At 43.5% G+C, this 19,418-nt stretch overlaps 1 protein-coding gene across 2 annotated transcripts; it reads left to right on the top strand.

The window, feature by feature from the left end:
• Positions 1 to 360: 360 nt before the first annotated feature.
• On the top strand, positions 361 to 3,368 carry LOC117612647 (26S proteasome non-ATPase regulatory subunit 4 homolog). 2 transcript variants are annotated; one of them, XM_034341326.1, is made up of 6 exons: positions 361 to 465; positions 1,399 to 1,513; positions 1,600 to 1,809; positions 2,265 to 2,577; positions 2,815 to 2,938; positions 3,340 to 3,368. In XM_034341326.1, exons 1-5 carry the CDS (start codon positions 393 to 395, stop codon positions 2,887 to 2,889), a joined length of 786 nt encoding a protein of 261 aa, XP_034197217.1. In that variant the 5' UTR covers positions 361 to 392; the 3' UTR covers positions 2,890 to 2,938; positions 3,340 to 3,368. The 2 variants fall into 2 exon arrangements, with proteins under 2 accessions (XP_034197217.1, XP_034197216.1); XM_034341325.1 differs by lacking the exon at positions 3,340 to 3,368 and having other exon boundaries at positions 2,815 to 3,056.
• The last annotated feature ends 16,050 nt before the right edge of the window (positions 3,369 to 19,418 follow it).

The following is a 19,418-nucleotide window of genomic DNA, read 5'->3' as shown; positions in this document are numbered from 1 at the left end:
CCGTTAGCTTTTTTTCGTGCAATGGTTCATTTTTGTTTTTCTCCCCAGGCGACAATGATCTGCATTGATAATTCGCATGTCATATCTGGTTGAGCTTAGCGTAACTTTTGCATTATTTGATCATCCAATATATTTTACTCAATATTTCTTCATTGAAATCATATACTTTTGGAGATTTGATTTTCGTTTTGTGGTTTTGGATAATGTTTTAGATTGTTATTTGATTGTCTTGTGGGCGTGTAGAGGGGAGAAAGCAGTTGTTTGTGGTTGGGTTTCGGTTGTTGCTTCGGATATAAGATCATAATGTTGCTCATGGTTTGTAATTTAAAGTGAATTCATTTTTTTTTTCGGGTATGCAGTGTAATCCAGAGAATACAGTAGGAGTTCTCACCATGGCAGGGAAAGGTGTTCGCGTTTTGGTCACTCCTACTAGTGATCTTGGCAAGATTCTGGCATGCATGCATGGTCAGTTTATGTACTTGCTTTTTATATCCAACAAACAAGCAAATACATAAGTTGCAGTGTTATTGAAGTTTGTTATTTTTCAATTTGATGGAAGTATTCAACTCCTTGTAATGATTTTGTTGTCAATATTGGCACTTTCTCTAATACCAGAACTTTCTGAAGAAAAAAGAGGTTTTTCTGTTATGTGTGAACTAATTTAAGTAAGTTGTGGAACTAGGATTTATTGTTTACAGATGGAAATAGCTTTGGTTTTAGATGCATTGAATAATTCAATAAATTAAGGAAAGTATGGCTGGAAATAATTATATTCTGATATAGCTTGAAGTCTTTGTGGCTGAAGGAGGTCAGTAGAAGCACTGAGTGCAGTGCAGTCATATTTTTCTTATTGCTGCCTTTGTTCCAAGAATTTGGTGTTTCAGTATCTTTCTTGTTTCCAGAGGTTCTGGTACTTGGTATTCAGCTTGCCAATATGCCTAACTGTGATCTCTTCACATGAGCAAGATTTTAGCATGTTTTGAAGCACACAATGTTCAACCCAGTAACCTTCTATTAACAATGAAACACTACTTCTTGAGAATCAACTCGAAGGTTAATGGATTTATTAGTGTCTTTGTCAATTTATGTTTGACAGAACTTTGAAACAATGAAGTAACTAAGAAAATAGCAACTATATGCAAATCTCTTAACAAAAGTGATAAGAATATTGGTCTCAGGAAAGAAGTTGAAGTGTTTTATTGTTTGCACCTCTAGTTTCCAGCATTTCAGTTTTTATAGGAGAAGTGTGTTGAAACTTACAAGATAAAATAAACTAATGATCCTGAAAGTAGGACTAAACTATCTTTGTCTGTGTTCTCATTCCCCTTGTTACTAACTCCTGCTTGTTGTGTATAATAGATTTCATCATTGATATTTCTTCTCCTTTTGGAAATTTAGGTTTAGAAATAGGTGGTGAGATGAACCTGGCAGCTGGCATTCAGGTGGCTCAATTGGCCCTCAAACATCGCCAGAACAAGAAACAGCAACAAAGGATTATTGTGTTTGCTGGAAGGTTCATAATACCTCGTCACACTTGTCTTTTCGTTTTATTATTTGCTAGTTCTTACATGTTAATAACTTTGACTTATGTGTTGTCAGTACTGTCAAACATGACAAAAAGTTTTTGGAGATAATCGGAAGGAGATTAAAGAAGAACAGTGTAGCCCTCGATATCTTCAATTTTGGTGAAGAAGATGGGGAGAAGTCAGAGAGGATAGAAGCCCTGTTTAAGACATTGAACAATAATGACACCAGCCACATTGTTCATGTTCCACCTGGTCCAAGTGCTCTTTCTGATGTACTTATAAGGTCAGTGTTTGGTTTGATTCCTCAATTTAGTATTTGATGTTTTAATTACTAAAAATTGGGATAATACCCCTGAACTTTAACTTGCATTTCAAATTACCGACCTGAACTTTAAATCTTGCACCTTTTTTTATATGGAAAAAAAAAAGCTTTAAATGCGAAACTTAATCCCCTGAGTAAAAAGGTGTCTTTAGTTGGTTCAAATCTTTATTTTTGTGTATCTTTTTTAAACAGAAGTGTTCATGTGAGTGGCACATCACAATTCTTAGTTATAGGCCACATTGGTCAAAAGTTAGGATTCGAACCAACCAAAACACCATTGTCATTTAGGGGTTAAGCGCCAATTTTAAAGTTTAAAGACTAATATAGGATACAGAATACAATTGATGGAGCATTAATGAAATTTACCCATTTTAGATATTTTGTATAACACATATTTTGCCCTTCTCCTATGGCAGTACACCCATCTTTACCGGTGATGGGGAAGGTGGGAGTGGTTTTGCGGCGGCAGCAGCAGCAGCTGCCGCTGGTGGTGTCTCTGGTTTTGATTTTGGTGTAGATCCAAACCTGGATCCTGAGCTTGCCCTTGCTCTTAGAGTTTCAATGGAAGAAGAGAGGGCCAGACAAGAAGCAGCTGCTAAAAAGGCTGCTGAGGATGCTTCCAAACAGGAAAAAGGAGGGGAAGCACAATCCAGCTCACAAGATGCAACTATGCCGGAGCGTGCCAGTGCTGGAACTTCTGAAGCCGATAATAAGAGTAATGATTTCATGGTCAGTGTCGTTTCTTTCGTTCTTGAGTTTCTTTTTCTTCATTATTTTGTAAATAAGGAGTTGCGGGGTGTGTCTAGCACTACAAATAAAATATGTCCTCCGTGCAGTTCACTCTACCCATGAATTCTTGTATGTTTAAAATCCCTTTCATTCTTCCTTGTGCTTTATCTTCGGTTTTGTCCTTAGCTCGAAAGAAAACCAATGTGCGATGTAAACTGACCATATTTTTGACAACAGGATGATGAGAATGCTCTGCTACAACAGGCCCTTGCAATGTCAATGGATGAACCCGCTTCCAGCCATGAGATGTGAGACGCAGATATGTCTGAGGCACTTGGAGAGGATCCAGAGTTGGCTCTAGGTGAGTTCTTCTGGTCATTTGACCATACTCCATTCATCTATGGGTGGGTTGGTTGAATAACAACGTTAGTTGGTGGCAATTTTTCATTGGGAATAGGAAATAAATTTAAGGTGCTATTGCGAAAAATGCAAGCTTTGACCATTGTTAAGCGCGTGGTGCCTCAATTTGAGTCATTTCATTTCAGAAAATGTTATGTGAATTCACCTTGCTTATCATTTGGCTCTGACCATTTAATAATTGCCAGAAAGTCTGAAATTCTAAGCACATTATGGATAGAAGTTTTTTCTTGAATTCAATTTATATAGTACTCCTTGGTTATATATTCTAAAATTTTCCACTGACAATGTGACTGTTCTCTAAGTAGGTATTTGGCTTTAATTCCTAATATTTGGTGCTTGCGGCTCTTCAGTTGTCTGTGCAGGAGAGTGCAAAAGATTCTGGTAGCCAGAAAGACACGAGTAAACTATTAGCTGACCAATCTTTTGTGTCTTCCATCCTCGCCTCGGTATTCCTACAATCTCTCTCCCCCACCGCGGCCGCCCCCCCCCTTCCTCTTTTTTTTGTACCTCCCTTCTAAGCAGAAATGCAGCATAAAAGTATCTCCTTTAGTGAACTAATGACATGATGTTTAAATGCTTCTGCAGCTTCCAGGGGTTGACCCAAATGATCCTTCAGTTAAAGATTTGCTTGCTTCCCTAAACCCTGAAATAAAGCTCAAGATTTACCTTACCCACCTCATGGTTTCTGTTTATTTCTTTATGTTTCTTTTTTCTTGGTTAATGTTATGGACAAGAGTAATTTGTTTGTCATCCTTTGTGTTCCTGACTGCAACTTGTTTTTTATTCATAATGTTTCAGGAACAGAAGATAAGAGGTCTTTGTATGATGGGGCTGGAAGATGGGATATTCCATCTCTCATGGTTTATTGCATATGATTTGCAGGTTGGTTCTTTGTTCTTTTGTATTTTTGTTTACTTTATGAAGTCGTCTCAACAAGAATTCAATCAATTTAACGCCATTTTTTTAAATATTGTTTTCATATTATAAATTTATTATTTAAATAATTATTCCCACCATTGCATGCTCTTGTTTTTGTTGGAGGATTTTTGAAATATACTTCAAACTTTCAGTTTTTTGGCTTTGTAGGCTAGACTATTGTTGCATGGCTCTAGTATTTGCACTGTTGAACAATGATTGAGTCTCAGCATTGATCAACTTGCAAGAAAGGAAGTGTCTCCTCTGATTGATAAAGCAACGTAGTCTTAATGTACCGTAGGTATTGTGGGTTAGGTTAGATCATGAATATAATTAGGTACACTAGACAAGATGAGTGAGATGGTCTATTGATAGGTTATGTTGCGTTGGTGGTAATCTAGATCAAGTTCTATTTGAATAAGAGTAGAAAATATAACGTTGGACATTTCAGTGCTTGTCATCCCTAACAATTTTATGTAGGGGTTTTTTATTTTATGGTAGTTTGATTTCTTCTGCAGTTTGCAATTTCTTTTGCAATTATTACGGTTTGCACTATGGACAGCTGTGTTCATTCACTTCTTCTTTGGACTAAGTGCAATTATGCCGTCAGTTGCTTGTATAAATTAGAAACTGGAATAATGGGTATAGGAGCTGGAAACCTATATAGGCTCAGATCTCTATGGTACCTGTAATCAAATAATGTAAGTTGTACTTTTGTATCACAATATGTCTTTGAGGGAAATTTCCTTGAAATTAATTTCGATTATAATTGGTACTCAAATCTCTTAGTACACGGTTCTCCTTGAAATGAATTTCGATTATAATTGCCTTTAGATATTTTCGTGTACTTGTACTTAGTACACAGTTAGCTGACCGACAACGATTTCCAAAGCCACCTACTCGATTTGACAACACAGGTGTCCTCATTCCGAGTTGCCTTTAAATATTTTCGTTTACTTGTACTTAGAACACAGTTAGTTGTCGACAACTATTTCCAAAGCCACCTACCCGATTTGACAACACAAGTGGTTATCCAGTTTCCCCATTTCGAGTTGCCTTTAAATGTTTTCGTGCACATGTACTTAGTACATAGGTGTCCGACAATAATTTCCCCAGCCACCTGCCCGATTTGACTGCACAGGTGGTTGGCTAAGTTCTCCATTCCTAGTTGCTTTTAGATATTTGCGTGTACCTGTGCATAGAACACAGTTAGTTTGACCGTGATTTCCCCAGCAACCTGCCCGATTTGGCTGCACAGGTGGTTGGGTAGTTTCCCTGTTCCCAGTTGCCATTAGTTATTTGCGTGTACATGTATTTAGTACAAAGGTGTCCGACAATGATTTCCCCAGCCACCTGCCAGATTTGACTGCACAAGAGGTTGGCCAATTTCCCCGTTCCTAATTGCCTTTTGAAATGTGCGTGTACTTGTACTTAGTACACAGGTGTCCGACAAAGATTTTCCCAGCCACCTGCCTGATTTGACTGCACAGGTGGTTGGCCTGTTTCCCCATTCCCAGTTGCCTTCTGATATGTGCATCTATTTGTACTTAGTACAAAGGTGTCTGACAATGATTTCCCCAACCACTTGAACGATTTGGCTGCACAATTTGTTGGCCAGTTTCCTCTTTACCAGTTCCTTTTTGAAATGTGCGTTTTCTTGTACTTAGTACACAGGTGTCCAACAATAATTTCCCCAACCACATGCTCGATTTGGCTGCACAAGAGGTTGGCCAATTTCCCCATTTCTAGTTGCCTTTTGAAATGTGCGTTTTCTTGTACTTAGTACATAAGTGTACGACAATGATTTCCCCAACCACCTGCTTGATTTGGCTGCACAAGAGGTTGGCCAATTTCCTCGTTCCTAGTTGCCTTTAGATATTTGCGTGTACCTATGCTTAATATATAGTCGTCCGACAATGATTTCCTCAGCCACCAGCCCATGGTGATTGCACAGATGGTTTGCCAGTTTCGCCGCTCCTATTTGCCTTCTGAAATGTGCGTGTACTTGTACTTAGTATACAGGTGTTCGACAATGATTTCTCCAACCACCTACCCGATTTGACTGCACATGTAGTTGGCGAGTTTCCCCGCTCCTAGTTGCTTTAGATATTTGCGTGTACTTGTTCTTAGTACACAGGTGTATGACAATGATTTTCCTAGCCACCTACCCGATTTGACTGCATAGTTGGTTGGCCAGTTTCCCCATTCCCAGTTGACTTTTGAAATAAGCGTGTACTTGTACTTAGTGCATAGGTGTCCGACAATGATTTCCCCAGCCATCTGCTCAATTTGACTGTACAGGTGGTTGGCCAATTTCCCGCTTCCCAATTGCCTTTAGATATTTGCGTGTACAGGTGCTTAGTACACAGTTAGTTGTTCCACCGTGATTTCCCCAGTCACCTGTCCGATTTGACTACACAGGTGGTTGGCCAGTTTTCTTGTTTCCAATTGCTTTCTGAAATGTGCGTGTACTTGTACTTAGTACACAGGTGTTCGACAATGATTTCCCTAGCCACTTGCCCGTTTTGACTGCATTGGTGGTTGGCCAGTTTCCCCGTTCCAAGTTGCCTTTTGAAATTTGTGTACTTGTACTTAGTGCACAGGTGCGACAATGATTTTCACAGCCACCTGCCCGATTTGACTTCATAGGTGCTCGGCCAGTTTTCCCATTCCTAGATGCCTTTAAGTGTTTTGGTGTACCTGTGCACAGAAAACAGTTAGTTGTTTGACAGTGATTTCCCCAGCCAACTGCCCGATTTGACTGCATAGGTGGTTGGTCAGTTTCCCTGTTTCCAGTTCCTTTAGTTATTTGAGTGTACATGTACTTAGTACACAGGTGTTCGACAATGATTTCCCAAGCCACTTGCCTGATTTGACTGCACAGGGGTTGGCCAGTTTCCTCGTTCCCAGTTGCCTTTTGAAATTTGCGTGTACTTGTACTTAGTGCACAGGTGTCAGACAATGATTTCCCGAGCCACTTGCTTGATGTGACTGCACAGGTGGTTGGCCAAGTTCCCCGTTCCTGGTTGCCTTTAAATGTTTTGGTGTACCTGTGCATAGAAAACAATTAGTTATTCGACTGTGATTTCCCCTGCCACCTGCCCGATTTGACTACACAGGTGGTTGCCTAGATTCCCTGTTCCCAGTTGACTTTAGTTATTTGCGTGTACATGTACTTAGTACGCAGGTGTCTGACAATGATTTCCCCAGCCACATGCCCGATTTGACTGCACGTGTGGTTGGCCAGTTTCCTTGTTCCCGTTGCCTTTTGAAATGTTTGTGTACTTGTTTTTAGTGCATAGATGTCCGACAATGATTTCCCCAATCGCCTGCCCGATTTGACTGCATAGGTAGTTGGCCAGTTTCCCCTTTCCCAATTGCCTTTTGAAATTTGCATATACTTGTACTTAGTGCACAGGTGTCCGACAATGATTTCCCTAGCCATCTGCCTGATTTGACTGTATAGGTGGTTGGCTAGTGTCTCCGTTCGTAATTACCTTTAAATGTTTTGGTGTTCTTGTGCTTAGAAAACAGTTAGTTGTTCGATCGTGATTGCCCCAGCCACTTGTCGGATTTGAATGCACAGGTGTTTTGCCAGTTGCCTTTTGTTATTTGCGTGTACATGTACCTAGTACACAGGTGTCCGACAATGATTTCCCCAGCCCCTTGCCCGATTTGACTGTGCAGGTGGCTGGCCAGTTTTCCTGTTCCCAGTTGCCTTTTGAATTGTGTGTGTACTTCTACTCAGTACACAGGTGTCCGACAAAGATTTCCCCAGTCACTTGCCCGATTTGACTGCAAAGGTGATTAGCTAGTTTCCCCATTCCTAGTTGCCTTCTGAAATAAGTGTGTACTTATACTTAGTATACAGGTATCCAACAATGATTTCCCCAACCAACTGCTCGATTTGACTGAAAAGATGGTTTGCTAGTTTTCCCGTTCCTAGTTGCCATTTGAAATTTGCTTTTACTTGTACTTGGTGCACAGGTGTTCGACAATGATTTTCTCAGCCACCTGCTCGATTTGACTGCACAGATGGATGGCCAATTTCCCCGTTCCCCGTTGCCTTTAGATATTTGCGTGTACCTGTGCATAGAAAACAGTTGTTCAACCGTGATTTCCCCAGCCACCTGCCCCATTTGACTGCACAGGTGGTTGGCCAATTTCTCCGTTCCCAGTTGCCTTTAGATGTTTGCGTGTACCTGTGCTCAGTACACAGTTGTTCGATAATGATTTCCCCAGCCACCTGCCCGATTTAACTGAACAGGTGGTAGACCAGTTATTCCGTTCCTAGTCGCCTTAAAATGTTTTCGTGTACCTGTGCATAAAACACAATTAGTTGTTCAACCGTGATTTCCCCAGCCAACTGCCCGATTCGACTGCACGAGTGGTTGGCCAATTTCACCGTTCCCAGTTGCCTTTAGTTATTTGCGTGTACATGTAGTTAGTACACAGGTGTCTGACATTGATTTCCCCAGACACCTGCTCGATTTGACTGAACAGGTAGTTTGTCGGTTATTCCGTTCCCAGTTGCCTTTAAATGTTTTCGTGTACCTGTGCATAGAACACAATTAGTTGTTCGACCGTGATTTCCCCAGCCAACTGCCCGATTCGACTGCACGAGTGGTTGGCCAATTTCAACGTTCCCAGTTGCCTTTAGTTATTTGCGTGTACATGTACTTAGTACACAGGTGTCTGACATTGATTTCCCCAGACACCTGCCCGATTTGACTGAACAGGTGGTTTGTCGGTTATTCCGTTCCCAGTTGCCTTTAAATGTTTTCGTGTACCTGTGCATAAAACACAGTAAGTTGTTCGACCGTGATTTCCTCAGCTACCTGTCCGATTTGACTGCACGGGTGGTTGGCTAATTTCACCATTCCCAGTTGCCTTTAGTTATTTGTGTGTATATGTACTTAGTACACAGGTGCCTGACAATGATTTCCCTTGACACCTACCCGATTTGACTGCACCGGTGGTTGGCCAATTTTCCCATTCCCAGTTGCCATTAGATGTTTGCGTGTACCTATGCTCAATACACAGATGTCCGACAATGATTTCCCCAGCCACTTGCCCGATTTGACTACAAAGGTGGTTGGCCAGTTTCCCCGTTCCAAGTTGCCTTCTGAAATGTGCGTCTGTTTGTGCTTAGTATAAAGGTGTCAGACAATGATTTCCCCATCCACCTGCCAGATTTGACTGCACAGGTTGTTGGCTAGTTTCCCCGTTCCCTGTTTCCTTTTGAAATTTGCGTGTACTTGTACTTAGTGAATAGGTGTCTGACAATGATTTCCCCAGCCACATGCCCGATTTGACTGCATAGGTGGTTTGCCAGTTTCCCCATTTCCAGTTGCCTTTTGAAATTTGCGTGTACTTGTAATTAGTGCATAGGTGTCTGACAATGATTTCCCCAGCCACCTACCCGATTTGACTGCACAGGTGGTTGGCCAATTTCCCCGTTCCCAATTGCCTTATGAAATGTGCGTCTACTTATACATAGTACACAGTTGTCCAACAATGACTTCCCCAGCCACCTGCCTGATTTGACTGCGCAGGTGGTTGGCTAGTTTCCCCGTTTCCAGTTGCCTTTTGAAATTTGCGTGTATTTGTACTTAGTGCATCGGTGTATGGCAGTGATTTCCATAGCCGCCTATCCAATTTGACTGCACAGGTGGTCAGCCAGTTTTCCCATTCCTAGTTGCCATTAAATGTTTTGGTTTACCTATGCATAGAAAACAGTTAGTTGTTCGACCTTGATTTCCCCAGCCACCTGCCCGATTTCACTGAACAGGTGGTTGGCCGGGTTCCCCGTTCCCAGTTGCCTTTATTTATTTGCGTGTACATGTACATAGTACACAGGTGTTGGCAATGATTTCCCCATCCACTTGCCCGATTTGACTGCACAGGTGGTTGGCCAATTTCCCCGTTTCTAGTTGCCTTTAGATGTTTGTGTTTACCTGGGCTTATTACATAGTTGTCCGACAATGATTTCCCTAGCCACCTGCCCGATTTGACTGCACAGGTGGTTGGCTAGTTTCCCCGTTCCCTTTTGCCTTCTGAAATGTGGTGTACTCTCACTTAGTACACAGGTGTCCGATAATGATTTCCCCATACACATGCCTGATTTGACTGCAAAGGTAGTTGGCCAGTTTCCTCATTCCTAGTTGCCTTTGAAATTTGCGTGTATTTGTACTTAGTGCATAGGTGTCCAACAATGATTTCCCTAGCCACCTGCCCGATTTGACTGCACAGGTGGTTGGCCAATTTCCACGTTCCAGGTTGCCTTACAATATTTACGTGTACCAATGCTTAGTACATTGTTGTTTGACAATGATTTCCCCAGCCACCTGCTTGATTTGACTTCATAGGTGGTTGGCCACTTTCCCCGTTCCCAGCTGGCTTTAGATATTTGGGTGTACCTGTACTTAGTGTATAGGTGTCGGACAATGTTTTCCCCAAAGACTTGCCCCATTTGAGTACACAGGTGGATGTCTAGTTTCCCCTTTCCCAGTTGCCTTTAGAGATTTACGTGTATCTAAACTTAGTACACAGTTGTTCGACAATGATTTCCAAAGCCACCTGCTCGATTTCTCCGTTACCAGTTGTCTTAAAATATTTTCGTGTACCTGTGCTTACACCATAGTTAGTTGCCCGACCATGTGTTTCACTGCCACCTGCTCCACATGACTGCACAGGTGGTTTGACAATTTCCCCGTTCCCAGTTGCCTTTAGATATTTGCGTGTAACTGTGTTTAGTAAGCAGTTCGACAATAATTCCCCCAGCCACCTGCCCGATTTGACTGCACAGGTGGTTGGCTAGTTTTCCCTTCCCATTTGCCTTTTGAAATATGCGTGTACTTATACTTAGTACACGTGTTCGACAATAATTTCCCCAACCACCTGCCCGATTTGACTGCACATATGGTTGGCTAGTTTCCCCATTCCTAATTGCCTTTAGATATTTTCGTGTTCCTGTGCTTAGTACACAATTAGTTGTTCGACAATGATTTCCCAAGCCACCAACCCTATTTGACTGAACAGGTGGTTGGCTAGTTTCCCTGTTCCCAGTTGTCTTTTGAAATTTGCGTGTACTTGTACTTAGTACACAGGTGTGTGACAATGATTTTCTTAGTCACCTGTCCGATTCGACTGCACAGGTGGTTGGCCAGTTTTCCCGTTCCTAGTTGTCTTTTGAAATTTGCCTGTACTTGTACTTAGGTGTCCGACAAGGATTTCCCTAGCCACATGCCCGATTTGACTGCACAGGTGGTTGGACAGTTTCCCTGTTCCCGGTTGCCTTTAGTTATTTGTGTGTCCATATACTTAGTACACAGGTGTCCGACAATGTTTTCCCCAGCCACTTGCCCGATTTGATTGCACAGGTGGTTGGTCAGTTTCCCCTTCTCAGTTGCCTTTTGAAATATGTGTGTACTTGTACTTAGTACACATGTGTCCGACAATGATTTCCCCAACCAACTGCCCGATTTGACTGCATAGGTGGTTGGCTAGTTTCCCCGTTCCCAATTGCCTTTAGATATTTTCGTGTTCCTGTGCTTAGTACACAGTTAGTTGTCTGACAATGATTTCCCAAGCCACCAGCCCGATTCAAATGCACAGGTGGTTGGCCTGTTTCCCCGTTCCCAGTTGTCTTTTGAATTTTGCGTGTACTTGTACTTAGTATACAGGTATCCAACAATGATTTCCCTAGCCACTTGCCCGATTTGACTGCACAGGTGGTTGGCCAGTTTCCCCGTTCCCAGTTGTCTTTTGAAATTTGCCTGTACTTGTACTTAGTACACAGGTGTCTGACAAGGATTTTCCCAACCACATGCTCGATTTGACTGCACAGGTGGTTGGATAGTTTCCCTGTTCCCAGTTGCCTTTAGTTATTTGCGTGTACATGTACTTAGTACACCGATTTGCGACAATAATTTTCCCAGCCACTTGCCTGATTTGACTGCACTGGTGATTGGCCAGTTTCCCTTTCCCAGTTGCCTTTTGAAATATACGTGTACTTGTACTTTGTACACGTGTTCGATACTCATTTCCCCAATCACTTGCCCGATTCGACTGCATAGGTGGTCGGCTAGTTTTTCCATTCCCAATTGCCTTTAGATATTTTCATGTTCCTGTGCTTAGGACACAAATAGTTGTCCGACAATGATTTCCCAAGCCACCAACCCGATTTGACTGCACAAGTGGTTGGCCAGTTTCCCCGTTCCCAGTTGTCTTTTGAAATTTTCCTGTACTTGTACTTAGTACACAGGTGTCTGACAAGGATTTTCCCAACCACATGCCTGATTTGACTGCACAGGTGGTTCGATAGTTTTCCTGTTCCCAGTTGCCTTTAGTTATTTGCGTGTACATGTACTTAGTACACCGGTTTGCGACAATGATTTTCCCAGCCACTTGCCTGATTTGACTGCACAAGTGATTGGCCAGTTTCCCCTTCCCAGTTGCCTTTTGAAATATGCGTATACTTGTACTTTGTACACGTGTTCGATAATGATTTCCCCAATCACTTGCCTGATTTGACTGCACAGGTGGTTGGCTAGTTTCACCGTTCCCAATTGCCTTTAGATATTTTCATGTTCCTGTGCTTAGTATACAATTAGTTGTCCGACAGCGATTTCCAATGCCACCTACCCGATTTGACAACGCAGGTGGTTGGCCTGTTTCCCTATTCCAAGTTGCCTTTAAATATTTTTGTGTACCTGTGCTTAGAACACAGTTAGCTGTCGAATAACAATTTTTCAGCCACTTGCCCAATTTGACTGCACAAGTGGTTGCCCAATTTCCCCATTCCCAATTCCCTTTAGATATTTGCGTGTACTTGTGCTTAGTACATAGTTGTCCGACCATGATTTCCTATTCCCCCTTCCTGATTTGACTACACAAGTGGTTGACCAATTTTCCTGTTCCCAGTTGCTTTTAAATATTTTCGTGTGCACGTGGTTAGTACGTAGTTTGCTGTTTGACAATGATTTCCAAAGCCACCAGCCCAATTTGACTGCACAGGTGGTTGGCCAGTTTCCCTGTTCCCAGTTGCCTTTAGAGATTTACGAGTACCTGTACTTAGTACACAAGTGTCTGACAATGATTTCCTAAGCCACTTGCCCGATTCAAATGCACAGGTGGTTGGCCAGTTTTCCTATTCTCAGTTGTCTTTTGAAATTTGCGTGTACTTATACTTAGTACACAGGTGTCCGACAATGATTTACCCAGCTACCTGTCCGATTTGACTGCACAGGTGGTTCGCCAGCTTCTCTGTTCCTAGTTGTCGTCTGAAATTTGCTTGTACTTATAATTAATACACACGTGTCCGACAATGATTTCCCCAGCCACATGCCCAATTTGACTATTCAGGTGGTTGGACAGTTTCCCTGCTCCCAGTTGCCTTTAGTTATTTGCGTGTACATGTACTTAGTACACAGGTGTCCAACAATGATTTCCCCAACCACCTGCCCGATTTGACGGCACAGGTGGTTGCTCAGTTTCCCTGTTCCGAGTTGGCTTTAGATAATTATGTGTACTTGTACTTGGTGCACAGGTGTCCGACAATGATTTCTTCAGCCACTTGCCCAATTTGAATGCAGAGGGAGTTGGCTAGTTTCCTTGTTCCCAGTTGACTTTAGATATTTGCGTGTACTTGTACTTAGTACACAGTTGTCCGACGATGATTTCCCTTGCCACCTGCCCGATTAAACTGCACAAGTGGTTGGCCAGTTTCCACGTTCCTAGTTGCCTTTAAATATTTTCGAGCACCTTTGCTTAAAACAAAGTTAATTGTCCGACCGTGATTTCCCCAGCCACCTGCCAGATTTGACTGCAAAGGTGGTTGGGCAGTTTCCCCGTTTCCAGTTGGCTTTAGATATTTGCGTCTACCTGTACTTTGTGCACAGGTGTCCGACAATGATTTCCCAAGCCACCTGCCTGATTTGACTGTATAAGTGGATGACCAGTTTCCCCATTCCCAGTTGCGTTTAAAGATGTACGTGTACCTGTACTTAGTACACAGGTGTCCAATAATGATTTCCAAAGCCACCTGCCCGATTTGACTACAAAGGTGGTTGACCAATTTCTCCGTTCCCAGTTGCCTTTAAACATTTTCGTTTACCTGTGCTTAGAACATAGTTAGTTCCCGGCCATGATTTCCATAGCCACCTGCCCGACTTCACTGCGTAGGTGGTTGGCCAGTTTCCCCGTTCCTAGTTGCCTTCAAATGTTTTTGTGTACCTCTACAAAGAACATAGTTAGTTGTTCGACCGCGATTTCCCCATCCACCTACCTATTTGACTGCGTAGGTGGTCGGCTAGTTTCCCCTTTCCTACTTGCCTTTAGAGATTTACATGTGCCTGTACTTAGTACGCAGGTGTTCGATAATGATTTCCAAAGCGATCTCTGCCCGATTTGACTATACAAGTGGTTGGCCAGTTCCTACGTTCCTAGTTGCCTTTAAATATTTTCGTGTACCCGTGTTTAGAACAAAGTTAGTTGCCCGACAATGATTTCCCCAGCCACCTGCCTGATTTGACTACACGGTTGACCAGATTCCCCATTCCCAGTTGCCCATAAATATTTTCGTGTACTGTGCTTAGGACACAGTTAGCTGTTCGTTAACGATTTCCCCAGCCACCTACCTGATTTGACTGCCCAGGTGGTTTGCCGGTTTCCCTGTCCCCAGTTGCCTTTAGTTATTTGCGTGTACATGTACTTAGTACACAGGTGCCCAACAATGATTTCCCCAGCCACCTGCCCGATTTGACTGCATAGGTGGTTGGCCAATTTCCCTGTTCAGTTGCCTTTACATATTTGCGTGTACCTGTGCTTAGTACATAGTTCTCCGACAATGATTTCTCCAGCCACCTGCCCGATTTGACTGCATAGGTGGTTGGCCAATTTCCCTGTTCTCAGTTGCCTTTACATATTTGCGTGTACCTGTGCTTAGTACATAGTTCTCCGACAATGATTTCTCCAGCCACGTGCCCGATTTGACTGCACAGGTGGTTGGCCAATTTCCCCATTCCCAGTTGCCTTCTGAAATGTGCATGTACTTGTACCCAGTACACAGGTGTCCGACAATGTTTTCCCCAACCACCTGCCCGATTTGACTGCACAAGCAGTTGGCCAAATTCTCCGTTCCTAGTTGCCTTTAGATATTTGCGTGTACCTGTGCTTAGTACACAGTTGTCCGACAATGATTTCCCAAGCCACCTGTCCAATTTTACTGGGCAGGTGTTTGGCCAGTTTCCCTGTTCCCAGTTGCCTTTAGGTATTTGCGTGTACATGTACTTATTACACAAGTGTCCGACAATGATTTCCCCAGCAACCTACCCAATTTGACTGCACAGTTGGTTGGCCAATTTCCCATTCCCAGTTGTCTTTAGATATTTTCGTGTTCATGTACTTAGTACACAGTTGCCCGACAATGATTTTCCCAGCCACCTGCCCGATTTGACTGCATAGATGGTTGGCCAATTTCCCTGTTCTCAGTTGCCTTTACATATTTGCGTGTACCTGTGCTTAGTACATAGTTCTCCGACACTGATTTCTCACGCCACCTGCCCGATTTGACTGCACAGGTGGTTGGCCAATTTTCCCATTCTCAGTTGCCTTCACATATTTGTGTGTACCTGTGCTTAGTACTTAGTTTTCCGACAATGATTTCCCCAGCCACCTGCCTGATTTGACTGCACAGGTGATTGGCAAGTTTTTCCATTCGTAGTTGCGTTCTGAAATGTGCGTGTACTTGTACCCAGTACACAGGTGTCTGACAATGTTTTCCCCAACCACCTGCCCGATTTTACTGCATAGATGGTTGGCTAGTTTCCCTATTCCTAATTGCATTTAGATATTTTCATGTTCCTGTGCTTAGTACACAATTAATTGTTCGACAATGATTTCCCAAGCCACCAACCCTATTTGACTGAACAGGTGGTTGGCCAGTTTCCCTGTTCCCAGTTGTCTTTTGAAATTTGCGTGTACTTGTACTTAGTACACAGGTGTCCGACAATGATTTCCCTAGCCACCTGTCCGATTCGACTGCACAGGTGGTTGGCCAGTTTCCCCGTTCCTAGTTGTCTTTTGAAATTTGCATGTACTTGTACTTAGGTGTCCGACAAGGTTTTCCCCAGCCACATGCCTGATTTGACTGCACAGGTGGTTGGATGGTTTCCCCCATTTTCAGTTGCCTTCTGAAATGTGTGTGTGCTTGTACTTATTACACATGTGTCCAACAATGATTTCCCTAACCGCCTGCCTGATTTGACTGCACAGGTGGTTGGCCTGTTTCCTCGTTCCCAGTTGCCTTTTGAAATTTGCATGTACTTGTAATTAGTGCACATGTGTTCGACAATGATTTCCGTAGCCACCTGCCCGATTTGATTGCACAGGTGGTTGGCCAATTTCCCAGTTCCCAATTGCCTTTAGATATTTGCTTGTACCTGTGCTTAGTACACAGTTGTCCGACAATGATTTCCTTTGCCACCTGCCCCGATTTGACTGCACAGGTGGTTGGCCAGTTTTCCCATTCCCAGCTGCCTTTAAATGTTTTCGTGTACCTGTGCATAGAACACAGTTAGTTGTTCGACCGTGATTTCCCCAACCACCTGCCCGATTTGACTGCACAGGTGGATGGCCAATTTCCTCGTTTGCAGTTGCCTTTATTATTTGCGTGCACATGTACTTGGTGCACAGGTGTCTGACAATTATTTCCGAGCTACCTGTCCGATTTGACTGCACAAGTGGTTGGCCAAGTTCTCCGTTCCTTGTTGCTTTTATATATTTGCGTATACCTGTGCTTAGTACACAGTAGTCCAACAACGATTTCCCCAGCCACCTCCTAGATTTGACTGCACAGGGGGTTGGCCCGTTTCCCCGTTCCCAGTTGCCTTTAAATGTTTTTGTGTACTTGTGCATAGAACACAGTTAGTTGTTCAACCGTGATTTCCCAAGCCACTTGCCCGATTTGACTGCACAGGTTGTTGCCAGTTTCCCTGTTCCCAATTGCCTTTAGTTATTTGCGTGTACATGTACTTAGTACACTGGTGCCTCACAATGATTTCCCCAGCCACCTGCCCAATTTGACTGCACATGTAGTTGGCCAGTTTTTCCATTCCCAGTTGCCTTCTGAAATGTGGGTGTACTCTTACCCAGTACACAGGTGTCCGACAATGATTTCCCCAACCACCTGCCCGATTTGACAGCACAGGTGGTTGGCCAAGTTCTCTGTTCCTAGTTGCTTTTAGATATTTGCGTGTACCTGTGCTTAGTATACAGTTGTCCGACAATGATTTCCCCAACCACTGCCCGATTTGATTGCACAGGTGGTTGACCAGTTTTCCCGTTCCCTGTTGCCTTTTGATATGTGCGTGTACTTGTACTTATTACACAGGTGTCCAACAATGATTTCGCCAACCGCTTGCCCGATTTGACTGCACATGTGGTTGTCCAGTTTCCCCGTTCCCAGTTACCTTCGGATATTTGTGTGTACCTGTACCTAGTGCACAGTTTTCCAACAATGATTTCACCAGCCACCGGCCCAATTTGACTGCACATGTAGTTGGGCTGTTTCCCCATTCCCAGTTGGCTTTAGATATTTGCATGTATTTGTACTTAGTACAAAGGTGTCTGACAATGATTTTCCTCGCCACATGCCTGATTTGACTGCACAGGTGGTTGGCTAGTTTCCTCATTCCCAGTTGCCTTTAGTTATTTGCGTGTACATACACTTAGGACGCAGGTGTCCGACAATAATTTCACCAGACACCTGCTCGATTTGACTTCACAGGTGGTTGGCCAGTTTTCCCGTTCTTAGCTTGCTTTAGATATTTGCCTGTACCAGTACTTAGTGCACAGGTGTCGGACAATGATTACCCCAGCCATTTGCCCGATTTGACTGCATAGGTGGATGGCCAATTTCCCCTTTCCCAGTTGCCTTTAAAGATTTATGTGTACCTGTACGTAGAACATAGTTGGTTGCCCGACCGTGATTTTCCCAGCCACCTGTCCGATTTGACTGCACCGGTGGGTGGCTAGTTTCCTTGTTCCCAGTTGCCTTTAAATGTTTCCGTGTACCTTTGCTTAGAACACAGTTAGTTGTTCGACAATGATTCCCTTAGCCACTTGCCCGATTTGACTGCACATGTGGTTGGCCCGATTTGACTGCACATGTGGTTCGCCCGTTTCCCCTTCCCAGTTGCCTTTTGAAATAGGCATGTACTTGTACTTAGTACACAGGTAACCGACAACGATTTCCCCAACCACCTGCCTGATTTGACTGCGCAGGTGGTTGGCCAGTTTCCCCGTTCCCAGTTGCCTTTAGATATTTTTGTGTTCCTGTGCTTAGTACACAGCTAGTTGTCCGACAACGATTTCCAATGCCACCTACCCGATTTGACAACATAGGTGGTTGGCCTGTTTCCCCGTTCCTAGTTGCCTTTAAACATTTTTGTGCTCCTGTGCTTACAACACAGTTTGTTGTTCGACAACGATTTCTTCAGCCACCTGCCCGATTTGACTGCACAGGTGGTTGGCCAATTTCCCCGTTCCCCGGTTGCCTTTAGATATTTACGTGTACCTATACTTAGTACACAAGTGTCTAACAATGATTTCCTAGGCCACCTACTCGATTCGATAGCACAGGTGGTTGGCCAACTTCCCTGTTTCCATTTGCCTTTAGATATTTGCGTGTACCTGTGCTTAGTACATAGGTGTCCGACATTGATTTCCCAAGCCACCTGCCGGATTTGAATGCATAGGTGGTTGGCCTGTTTCCCCGTTCCCAGTTGCCCTCAGATATTTTCTTGTGCCTATGCTTAGTACACAATTGTCCAACAATGATTTCCCTAGCCACCTACCCGAGTTGACTGCACAGGTGGTTGGCAAGTTTCCTGGTTCGCAATTGCCTTTAGTTATTTTCGTGTACATGTACTTAGTACATAGGTGTTCGACAATGATTTCCCCAGCCACCTGCCCGATTTGACTGCACAGGTGGTTGGCTAGTTTCCCTATTCCCAGTTGGCTTTAGATATTTGCGTGTACTAGTACTTAGTACACAGGTGTCCGATAATGATTTCCCCAGCCACTTGCACGACTTGACTGCGCAGGTGGTTGGCTAGTTTCCCAGTTCCCATTTGGCTTTAGATATTTGCGTGTACCTGTACTTAGTGCGCAGGTGTACGACAATGATTTCCCCAGCCACTTGCCTGATTTGATTGCACAAGTGGTTAGTTAGTTTCCCCGTTCCCAGTTGGCTTTAGATATTTGCGTGTACCTGTACTTAGTGCCCAGGTGTACGGCAATGATTTCCCCCGCCACCTGCTCGATTTGACTACACAGGTAGTTGGCCAATTTCCTTGTTCTCAGTTGCCTTTAGAGATATTTCCGTGTACCTGTGCTTAGTACACAGTTGTCCGACAATGATTTCCCCAGCAACTTGCCCGATTTGACTACACAGGTGGTTGGCCAGTTTCCCCTTTTCCAGTTGCCTTTTGAAATTTGCATGT

This window comes from Prunus dulcis, unplaced genomic scaffold, assembly GCF_902201215.1.
Source record: "Prunus dulcis unplaced genomic scaffold, ALMONDv2, whole genome shotgun sequence".
NCBI classification, from domain to species: Eukaryota; Viridiplantae; Streptophyta; class Magnoliopsida; order Rosales; family Rosaceae; genus Prunus; species Prunus dulcis.
The sequence above is the reverse complement of the archived record's forward strand: the minus strand, read 5'-3'. Positions and strand labels throughout refer to the sequence as shown.

Coding starts and splice junctions, on each gene's coding strand:
- LOC117612647 (XM_034341326.1), top strand. CDS start 393: ATGGCAGGGAAAGGTGTTCGCGTTTTGGTCACTCCTACTAGTGATCTT. Junction 1,810..2,264: donor CTTTCTGATGTACTTATAAG/GTCAGTGTTTGG, acceptor CTCCTATGGCAG/TACACCCATCTTTACCGGTG. Junction 2,578..2,814: donor ATAAGAGTAATGATTTCATG/GTCAGTGTCGTT, acceptor TTTTGACAACAG/GATGATGAGAATGCTCTGCT.